Source organism: Molossus molossus, unplaced genomic scaffold, assembly GCF_014108415.1.
Source record: "Molossus molossus isolate mMolMol1 unplaced genomic scaffold, mMolMol1.p scaffold_m16_p_9, whole genome shotgun sequence".
Taxonomy (NCBI): Eukaryota; Metazoa; Chordata; class Mammalia; order Chiroptera; family Molossidae; genus Molossus; species Molossus molossus.
In genome coordinates, this window is record NW_023425403.1 from 51,807,754 (window position 1) to 51,819,807 (window position 12,054).

General features: G+C 35.6%; 1 protein-coding gene across 4 annotated transcripts in view; it reads right to left on the reverse strand.

Moving 5' to 3' along the window:
• The window catches only part of FGF14 (fibroblast growth factor 14), a 599,451-nt gene that overhangs the window by 134,638 nt on the left and 452,759 nt on the right, over positions 1-12,054 (reverse strand). For 3 of the 4 annotated variants that reach the window (XM_036250023.1, XM_036250026.1, XM_036250024.1), the window contains exon 2: positions 3,573-3,683. The exons of the other annotated variant lie outside the window; for it this stretch is intronic. In XM_036250023.1, the coding sequence (XP_036105916.1) occupies positions 3,573-3,683 (111 nt within the window). The remainder of the gene's footprint in view (positions 1-3,572; positions 3,684-12,054) is intronic. 4 annotated transcript variants of the gene reach the window in all.

The window sequence follows — 12,054 nt, forward strand, 5'->3', positions numbered from 1 at the left end:
AAAATTCCATGGCATCCCCAAAAGCAAACTGAGGGGAAGAAAACCACTCTCTAATCAAATACCATAGTTCATGGTAATGCTGATGTCTAGTAGGTAGAAAGAAAGTACTAAGAATGTTAGAAAAGTACCCCCTGAAAATGAGTGTGGTCATGAAGTAACCTGGCTGTTCACTTCACCTTGCGAACAATCTTTCTAGGGCATACAGAAGCCAAAGCTCAATAGTCAAGTTGTTACAGAATCCTCTCTGTTAGGACAATTATCCATAATCCACCATTTCTTGCCATTTTCCTCCCAGAGATTTCTACATCTCAGGCTGGAAACCCTGGGAGGACATAAGTATCAGATTCACCTGTCTGCTGGTCTTTTTCCTCTTCTTGGCTTATCTAAAAATGTTCACAAATGCAACTTCCAAGGCAACTTTATCTCGTTCTAAATAATTTCATTTTTAGTAGTGGGATATGTGTTGAACTGAAATCATGAAGATTGAAGGTTTAAGCCTCAGGTTTGTTATTTGGTAACTTTTGGGTGGCATTAGGGCAATTTTCAGGTTATTTCTCCTTATTCTTCCTACTAGTCCTTGCTTTGTGTTCAGAGAATTATCAAAAAACCAAAACACGTTGGTGAATAGTTATATGACACCCTTTCTCAAACCAAAAGGACAGTGCTCTAATCAAGACCTCTCTCCAACTCATGCTCTCATTTAAAGAACACCTTTCTGTGCTAGGAATTTTCTTAAGATGCATAAGGCTACGGAAGTGAACCAGAGAAAATAAAAGATATCAAAATTCATCATAAGAACTATATATTTCAATTGAAAAGCTGACAATACATACAAGTAGTTAATTAGTTATTCTTATTGCTTTTATAAAGCTGCTATAATTCTGCCAAGTTTTATTAAATTTCATAGTTGTGCAATTTTTATTGCCTTTGAGGAGAGAACCTGTATCTCATCCTGCTTTATACTGCTTTGCTATGTCTTTGCAAATGTTTTTATTTTATTTTTTAATCCTCACTGGAGGATATTTTTCTATTTATCTTCAGACAGAGTGGGAGCGGGGGAGAGAGAGAGAGAGGGGGGAAAAAACATTGATGTGAGAGAGGCATATCGATTGGTTGCCTCCCACATGACCCCAACCAGAGCCGGGGACCAAATCGCAACTGAGGTACTCGCTCTTGGCCAGAATTGAACCCGTGACTCCTTGGTTCGCAGGCCGATGCTCTAACCACTGAGAAAACAGGCGAGGGCTGCAAATGTTGAAATGATAACAAAACTAACCTAACTGGCTTAAAGTACATAAAAATGCAATGTAACTTGTAAGAAAAGAAACTAAGGACCAGATATTTGCATAGGGATTTAAGTCTCTGGAGTGTGGGCACTACGATTTGGTTCTGAGTTGCTTTTATACAGAGGCTCCTGGTCCTGCTTCATGCCCAGAATTGTTCCTTGCCAACATTTAGGGAGATAAGAAGTGATTTCAGGAGTTAGCAAGAGATTCTGTTTCTTCTAATGCAGTTATACAACAGGAGGGAAGAAGCCCCACACATTTAGAGAATAGTATATCAGAAGGTCAAGTATCTTTTAGTATCTGAACTTTCCAGTTCAGTGTTTAATATTATTCAGACAACCAGATATAATTATGCATGAATGTATACAATGTCTACATCCTGCACTTTACAATTTAGAAAACAGTGTGCCACTTCTTTAATTCTGAAGGATTAATGCTTTTAAATGAAGTCTACTTGACCATTCTGAGTTTGATATTGATTCTCATAATTAAAAGGAATCAACTCATTTGGCATTATAAAAACCAAAGGAGAAGGTAAGGAAAATATCATAAAACTTTTATTGGAAGAAAATTGTTTTTCCAAGAAGGCCAACTACGCTGCATTTTCATACAGGTATTTAGTATTTCCTTTTTCAAAAACCTTTGTCCTAATACATGACAACAGCCTCTAGTCTGATAAATCAATGTCATAGCTTTTGTAGTGATCAGAGTTATGGAAAACTATGTCCCTTGCTCTGCTAGACTCTGGTCAAAGGAAATAAGAGAACACTGAAGACCTCAGAACTTACTAATCTCCAAAGTTCATAACCCCCACAACTGTAAGACACAAGAAAATAAGAACACGTTATATGAAAAAAAAATGAATAAGGAATTAAAGATAGAAAAAAATAAAAATAAAAAAAGTAGATAATGTGTGAATTTTAACTAGAAGAAACTGACATTTTTTATAAATCAAAGATGGTCAAGTACTGATAATTTTAAAAGGTTCAACCTAATATAAAAATCACAATAAGTAAACTATGGTGTTGGTCTTATAGTAAAAATGCCTCCTCTTTCTTCCCTGTCTCTGAATTAATTTACCTTCTCTTTTCTTAAATCAAAAAAGGAAATAAAAGCAAGATAAACCAATGAACAAAAATGATAGGGAAAAGTTTAAAAATGCAAAGGATAATACAATAGACACAAAAAAGGGGAAAAGATTAGAAATTGATAAAGGAAAAAGTGTAGATAAACAAAGAAAACTCTTAAAATAAAAATAAGTAATATCCAAAGTTTAAAAACATAAACACAATGGCTGTAAAATATTGATATTTCACATAGTAACACCAATTGCAAAAATACTCTATCTTGTATTATTAGGTGCTCTCAGAATCAGTGTTAATTGAAAATTTTATTGCTGGAATTTAAAACAGAAAATGCTAATAATTTGTTTACATGCATTAAAATCCTCCCTTCTTTGCATGGAATGAAGTTCCATAAAGAATAAATGATAAATAGATAAAAAGATTCAGATCCATTCCCAATCCACTGGGAATATATAATTAAATATTTCTAATAAAATCAGTTTTTGTTTTCCACTAATTTTCCTGAGCAATAGAAAGTGTGTTTATTTTAGAACTGATGTGTTAAATTAAAAGAAATCAGATGCCCATGTAAACAGGAAATGGGAAAGGACACCAGAATAAAAACACAAAGAAACATTATATATAAATAACAAAATGAAGACAATAAGAAGTGTGTGGCTTTTTACTAAAAAATGTTATCACAGACCCAATTCTATAAAGTAGTTAAATATTGTATACAATGTGTTGAGAGGGACATGGCCTTCAAGTCCTCTCTATAAATATATCTTTTCTTGTTGAATGTAAAAAGTTTGAAAAATGGAATTTTTATTATTAAAGCAATTTGTAGCTCTTAAGTTTCCACAATTATCATTAATAAGTTACAGGCCTGGTAAAAATAACACTGCCAAAGGAAACATGCAATCAACTTCTATCTGAATGCCTTAGTGTACTTAACCTGACCTTTATGACAATAAGGTTAAAAGTAACAATAATATGCAAGTTATCACAATTGTTTGAAAAAAACTTAAAATGTTCATAGAATTATCTTAAAGTAACAGTTGTCTTTTCTTATTAAGATTTTTATCCATTTGGTCCAAGTAAAATTGTAAATGTCATTCTAGTGTGAAACATTGTAAAAATGAGCCAACATAACCATAAAAAGTCATTTAGCAGTGTACCTTCTACCAACCGTGTTAACTGGTGGCCTGAGGTTGTCACTTACTAGAATTAGTGCTGTCATCCTTGGTTCCGTCGAGAGCTCCATCGGGGTGCATTTGCAAGTAGTAGCCTTGCCTGCAATATAATCTGGTCACTATACCCTTGAGCTGGGGATCTGAAAGGCAAACATAGTTATCATAAGCCTCACAGGTGTCACAATATAATTTTCTCTGCTTTTTTTCTTTCTTTTTAAGAAATAAGAAGACATTTTATAGAAGTAGCATCTTATATTTTGTGTCTCCAAGATTTTCCTATTTATCAAACATGGGGTATACTAAGCCTAGAAGGTGAAGAAAATGCTGTCACAAGCTGTATTTTTCAGCTGCAGAAAATAGGTCATTTTATGAAACTAATACGCTTGTATTTAAATTATCAGTTCAAACAATCAAACTACTTAATCTATTAGTTCAGTTATTAGTTAAGTCCTAAACCAATTAATTAAATAGTTTAAGCTGATATCATTCAGGATGGCAGTACTAGAGTTTTATAAAGTTCTGGCTCAAACAAACCACATTAAAGGCTTTTAAATGGATTTTTAAACTTAATTTAACAAGTCATCCCCAAATGTGAAAACCTGGATTAAATAAAATCACACTGGCCCTGGCAGGGTAGCTTCGTTGGTTAGAGCAGCATCCAGATACGCCAAGGTTGTGTGCACACAAGAGTCAACCAGAGAATACACAAATTATTGAAACAATAAATCTGTCTCTACTCAAATCAATAAATTTTAAAAATTAAAAATAAATCATACTAACATTTTGATATACATTCTTAGAAAAAGCCCCAATATGGAGAATGTCTCCTTGATGTCTAAAGGGTCACACTAACTTGCATGGGCAGATCTATGATTCTTATGCATGTGCCATAAGAAAATGAAAAAATCGACTTCTGAACTCAGGGTGAGACCCAATAATAAACCTATGTTGTGAGGTCAGCTATGGCCACAATCTGGACACATCAGACAAATTAAATTGATAATCCTACTCATTTATAGAACTAAAAATGAGAGTAAAATTATCAATATAGATTTTAATTCTTGGTCAAAAGGTCTTGAGGTAGAGGACGATGGAAGTTTATTAAAACAAAAAGGGAAATTGTATTGTAACAAACTTCTCATTTAATGATTATTGAAAAGATGACCCCTCTAGTGATCCAGTGCTTCACGAATAGCCCTTTGCACCTTTGAAAATAAATATTTGCATGCGGATTTTTAAAGGCCATCCCCAAATCATGACTGGATTTGATGTGGGATATCATAATCCTTGCCTCAGCAATTGAACAGGGGTGTGCAAATAGGATCATGCTGTCAAAACAATAGGATGTTACAGAATGATGAAACCTGGCATCTTGTAATAGACAGAAAAATTGTGATCACCTCTCCAAGTCCAGTCTCCTCCCACTGCAGTCAATATACAGATGATGTATTATAGAATTGTGCATCTGAAACCTATACAATTTTATTAACCAATGTTACCCCAATAAATTCAATAAAAATAATAACAACTCTTCCTATATTACAGGTTAAAAAAAAAGAAAAAATGTGGACTTACAAAAAGGTGAACACAAAATGCACACATACAAAAAACAAAAACAAAAACAAAAAAAGTTATTCAAAACCAGGATAGTTTGCCTTTGGTTTAGTCCTCAAGAAGTTAAAAATGCCAATATCCGTTTAAACATGCATCTGATAAAACCAGTAACTTGAAAAATGACACTGTGGTACACAGATTTTCTTCAAAGGTAGTATGTCATGGAAAACCTGAAAAATAATGTATGGACACTATGGCACCACATCAGCGTGATTAAACATAGTATAATATAGATGCTTTTAGAAGACTAGGATTTTATAAAGAAACACCTGGGAAGGACATCTGCAAAACTTTCAACAATAGAAGTAAATTAAAGCCCTGCCCCTGTGGCTCAGTGGTTGAGCATCAACCCATGCACCAAGAGGTCATCGGTTTCATTCCTGGTCAGGGCACATGCCCAGGTTGTAGGTCTAATCCCTAGTGGGGGGCATGCAACAGGTGGCCAATCGATGTTCTCTCTCATTGATGTTTCTATCTCTCTCTCACTCCCCCTTCCTCTCTCTCTGAATCAATAAAGAAAAAGAAATTTTAAATAAGTAATAAAAAAAATTTTTAAATCTAAGTGGTTATTAGATTGTGTTACATATATTCCTTATTCTATAGTATAGGACCTTAAACATCACATCACTCCAAGATATGCATTAGTGAAAAAAAATTATTCTTGCACCTTAGTCTGCCCCTCACTCACTAAGGTTTGACTGGGCAATCAACCCTCTATGTACTAAGGACTTTTTTTTTTTTTTTATCCTCACCCGAGGACATTTTTCCATTTTTTGTTCAGGTAGAGTAGGAGGGGGAGAGAGGAACAGAGAAAGAGAGAAACATCGACGTGAAGGGACACATCGAGTGGCTACCACCCGCACGACCCAACCAGGGTCGGGGACAAACTGCAACCGAGGTACATGCCCTTAGCGGGAACCGAACCCGGGTCTCTCGGGACCGCAGGCCGACGCTCTAACCGCTGAGCCAAACCGGCAAGGGCTATACTAAGGACTTCTTTACTGAGGTTTGTTGCATCAGATTTTTGCTCATTATTGAAAATATAGCACAGAAAAAAAGAAAACAAAGGTAAAAAGGCAAGGGAAGGGAAATGAATTTTTAATTGCCATGAAAACATAGAGAATTTTAGAGATTGACAATTTTTCTACAAAACCTTTATGTTCTGAATCACTGATTTTAAATAATCACATATTTTAGCTACCTTATCTTCTGAGCTTGAATTAAGTAGGCAGGCAAAGCAGTAAGAAGACACCAGCTCCCTCACACTTACACAAAGAGAGCCCTTCTTTTATAATTTTTCTATCATCAGAAAAAAAAGAAGTAACAAATATTGATGAGAATGCGGAGAAAAGGGAACCCTCAGGCACTTTTGGTGGAAATGTAAATTGGTACAGCCACTGTGGAAAAAATTATGGAGATTCCTCAAAAAATTAAAAGTTGAACTATTATACAATCTAGTAATACCACTTCTGGTTATTTACCTGAAGGAAATTAAGTCAGGATCTCAAAGAGATATCTGTATATCCATGCTCACGAATTTCATCATTATTCACAATATGCAAGATATGGAAACAACTTGTGTCTATTAAGTAAATCAATAAAGAAAATACACACACACACACACACACACACACACACAATGAAATATTATTCCACTTTAAAAATGAGAAATCCCGCCATTTGTGACAACATACATGAACCTGGAGGACATCATGCTAAGAGCCTCACTTGACCACACCTCATTTCTAATAAGCAATTATAAGTAAAACATGAAATTGTGTTTTTGAGTTCTCATTTTATTTCAAGGAAACAAAAATTTATTTTTATTTATCTAGTTTTACATTATTTGGCATTTTCTTCTTAGAAACCATAACAACATTGATTGTGTTCTTCTCAGGTGCCAAACACTGTTCCCAGCACATCATAGGACTACCTCATTGCACCATCACCACAAACTACTGAAAAGGTAGCCCTGTCTGAAGATGAGGACACAAGGCAAGTAAGTAACTTGACAAAGAGCCCATAACTAATAAGGAAAAACTGGGGTTTAACATGATCCTGTCCACTTTACTACTACCACCCTGCGTGGCTTCTATAAATTGAACAATTGAAATAAACCATTTTGAAAACTTAAAATAAAACTCAAACAAACCAATCTGGTTTGTTTTCTTAAACTAGGTTTTTAAAGATCAGCTACATCTTCATCTAAACCCAAATCCTGCATACTTGCAGCTAAATCTGTGATATAAAGCACCCACAGGAAGTGAAAAAGGATCAAAGTTCTTGAAAACCTAGTCTAAGATCCACCCTACTTTGCCATTGGCTACATTTCCAATAAATCTCCCTACTCATGAAATAGAATACTGTTAACTTTCAACTTCCTCCAGTATAATTTTCATGTCAAGTCTCCCATCTCCATCAATTCCATCTAAAAGGTATTTCTACCCTGACATGACTACTTATATTAATATAATCTGTCCCTTAAAGATCAACACTGTGCTTGCCTGTTCAATTCCACCTAATGAGTGCCCTATTCCTACGGATGCTGTCTTCCTAATCTCCCTCATTCTTTTCCCTTTTTCCATTTTCACTGCTAGCAGTAGTTAAGCACTCCGGGGCCTCTCCTAGGTGATCTTCCTATCTGCACTGTGCCTGTTCCAATCCATCAGATCCAGAAACACACAGCAACTATTTGCTGCCAGCTCAATTACTCAAACACCTTGCAGTCATGGGCCCCATCTCTTCTGCCCGGACTTGTTTTCTGCTGTTCCCATGACATCCCTTGCTTGTAGCCCAACTTGGGTCACTGTGGGCTGCCTACGAATATTACATTATCTCACATTCATCCTGTTCCTTTAACCTTAGCTGTCTCAAATATACTCATCTGCATAAAGTTGGCCCTTGAACATCTGTGCACACCCTCCCACATGCATATATCTTTGCATAGTCAACTTCTTTTCCTCTTTCCCAAGTTAAGCTCCATCAACACTTCCTCTAGCACAGTTTCCTAACACCTCAGGAAAAGTTAGATTCCTCCTTAGATTTTTTTTTTTTTTTACTGATTTTCAAGACAGAGGACAGGAGAGGGGGAGAAAGATAGAACCATCAATGTGAGAGAGTAACATCTATAGGCTGCCTCGTGCATGCCTCCCATGATTAAGCCTGCAACTTGGGCATGTGCTCCTGACCAGGAATCAAACCAGTGACCGGTGCACAGGAGCACCCAGTCAACTGAGCCACACTAGCCAAGGCCCTCCTTAAGTGCTTTCATGGCAACATTTTTCATAGGTATAACTTATTTTTTAAACATCAAAATTATTTCATTTTGAAATATTTCTTTATATATTACAAGGTGCAAAAAACAATGCAACGTACATCTATCTACCCCTCAATAAAATTAAATAGATGTTAATATTTTGTTTTATAATTTACAATTTTAGTTCCACATTTATTTGTACAATTATATGATTGATGTCTGTCTCCAAACTGGACTGTAGGTTTCAAGAAAAAAATGGAAATGTATGATATTGCTCACCATTACATCTCCAGGGTCTAGATAAATAGGAGCCATGAAATATATATTTTGTAGATCAATTCTGATAAGAAAATAATTTGTAATTTCATATGTTACTGGAACAACCTGGAAACCAAGATGGTGGCCACACAAAAGCCTTAAAAATGTTCACTATTTTGCCCTGGCCAGGTAGCTCGGTTGGTTAGAGTGTCGTCCTGATATGCCAAGGTTGTGATTTCAATCTTTCGATCTCCGGTCAAGGCACATACAAGAAGCAACCAATGAATGCATAAATAAGTGGAACAACAAATCACTGTTTCTCTTTCTCCCTTCCTCTCTCTAAAATCAATAAATTAAAAAACTAAAATTAAAAAAAAAGTGTTCATGATTTTTGACCAGGTACTTGTACCTCCCAGACTTCTTACTTAAAAATAAATCCTCAGCCCTGGCCGGTTTGGCCTGCACCAGAGAGACCCGGGTTCGGTTCCCCCTAAGGGTACGTACCTCGGTTGCAGTTTGTCCCCGGCCCTGGTTGGTCATGTGGGTGGCAGCCACTCGATGTGTCCCTTTCACATCGATGTTTCTCTCTCTCCTTCCCACTTTATCTGAACAAAAAGATGGAAAAATGTCCTCGGGTGAGGATAATAAATAAATGAATAAATAAATAAATAAATAAATCCTCAGTGTTAAAAAGTTTTATGGAATAATATACATGTACATAAGATGAGCATGATTATGTAAAAAATACTATCCATAGATAAAATTATATGGGAGAGAAGACACCAAAATGTTAAATACAACTGTATTTTGATAGTTATTGCAACATTTATTTTTCAAACTTTTCTTTGCAAAATGTTCTATAGTGATGGCAAGCTAATTTTATAATGCAAATGTAGAAATTTTAATGAAAATTTATAAATGATTTTTTATAAGAAATGAGTAAAAATATCATTTCATACATAATTGCAAATAATATTGCATACATATATGTAGATAACCTAAACTTATATTATTTTTGTAGATTAACTGGTTGCCCCAAATTTCCAAAAATTATATTTATTAGTTTCTTTTTGTGCATAGTCACAATCCATGAAACCTGCACTATGCCACTTTATTATTTATAAATGTGGCCATTATGCAATATGACTGCTTATTCCTGAAGGTGACTCTTTCAAAAAAGTGAAACAAAAGAAAAAAATACAAAACTTTCCCCCAAGGCCAAAAATATGCAATCAAATAATAGTAGTAAAAGACAAAAACTATTTTACTGAGAAAACAACATCAGTTCTGTGCAGTCAGGCAAAGCAAAGGTATAAGTAAGCTTCTAGCTCTACCATGTAGAGAAGGATACAGCATTTCATTTTGTCACTGTACAGTAAGCATCATCTCCAGTCTAATATGTCTAGACAGCTCACTTACATGTATTATCTCCTGACCCCAGAAAAGCTGACAGAAAGGGACAAGGAAAATCTCACACAAATGTCAGGATAGACAGGAACCAGACTGGGCAGTTGCAATAAGAGCACATACTTGCAAAGCAACAGAGATGCCTTGCACTGTGCGAAGACCCAGCATTAGAATCCTGTTTGTTTATTATCTCCAAAAATAGGAAAGAAGCTGAGCTTTGCTAATATTTAACACACCTCGACATTTTCAGGGTCACATGTCACACTCTGACCTTGCAGTACTGAGGCAGTTTGGGTCACACTGTAAATCTGAGGGGCTGACACAGTGCCCCTGGCTCTCAATGAGTGCTTTGCAACATGTTGAAGTTTATGTGGTCTTGATTAAGTAAACATACAAGTTACATTATTTAGCTTAACTAAAGTTATTATGGTTTAGGGAAAAAAACATCTCACAGAGATAATATGGATTAAAGCTGAAGGGGTGGGGCAGGAAGAGACTAGCCAAAGAATTTATATGCATATATGCATAACACATGAACCCAGACAATAGTGCCCTGAAGGTGGGGAATGGGGAGGGGGTGAAGGATGGAGGGGGTCAATGGGGGAAAAAAGGGAGGAACATCTATAATATTTTCAACAATAAGAAGAAACATCTGTAACAAAAATTAATTAATTAAAAAAATAAAAACCACAGCAATTATTCAAATGCAAAGAACTGAAACAGCAAGAACTAATGTTTGAATCTTGGAAAATAAACATCTTGCTTTCCAAAAAGATAAATAAATAAAAAATAAATAAATTATAAAAAATAAAAAAACTAAACAAAAATAAATAAAATATAGGTGATGCTGGGGCAAAAAGCAAAAGCTAACACCAAGAATATGACTAAGATGATATCTTTGTTTATAAAATATCTTCTGCAAGGATTTATGGTTAAGAATAAGTACACACAAGTCTTTGATTATTAAGAAATGAAATTTATAAAATCACATTATCAGTAAGTCCAAGGGCAGATAAGCTTTGGTATGATCAGATAAGAGTCATTTTGTTTGAAGATGCTCCTTAGCCAGGCATAGGTCCACCCTGGCACCAGCCACCGGAGTTTCAAAGGCTAAGCATCAGAGAAGAGTGGCTCCCAAAAGGCAAATCAAAGTGCTACTAAAATAGCCAAGTGAAACAGGAGTGGAGGTGGGGCAGCTACAAACCAGCAGCCAGACAGTATGGGAGCCGGGTCTTCAGCCCTCAGCAAACCGGCAAACTTCCCTGCTGGGTAGCACTATGGGGGATTGTGGACTTAACACAGGAGTCTCCCTGCAGATCTCTTCCTGGTAAGGAAAGTGGAAGAACATTCCTGAGCATTCTGGTGCCAAGCACAGTGTTCGAGGCGCTACTTGTTCACCTCTCCAGTGTGTTTACTCCTCGGAATTACTTCTGGCCTTTCCAAAATGTTCTTTGAGAGTTATCAAAAGAGACTGTTTTGTCATTTAGCCTGAATTACTGTATTGGTATTTAGAGTTTCTTAATTGTGTTCAGAAAAAATCAACAACCATACGGCTTTTAAAAAATGATATTTTGGGTGAAAAGGATGACAAGATTAAGGAGAGAAAAAAGCCTCATAGATACAGATATCAGTATAACAGTATGGTGAATACCAGAGAGAAAGGGGGTGTTGGTGGGTAGAAGAGGTTTATGTAAAGGGGGGAAATGGTGATGAAAGGAGACTTGACTTTGGGGGCCGAACACACAATACAATATACAGATGATATATAATAGAATTGTACCCTTGAAACCTATACAATTTTATTAACCAATGTCACTCCAATAAGTTGAGTAAAAATCTTTAAAAAAATACAAATGAAAATTTTATCACTTCAACAATGAATATAAAAATGGGAAAGTGATTATATTTAAAAACAAGTACACAAAATAAGTAACAAAACAATGATGATCTAGTCGGATCTAACATGAAGTCAATCA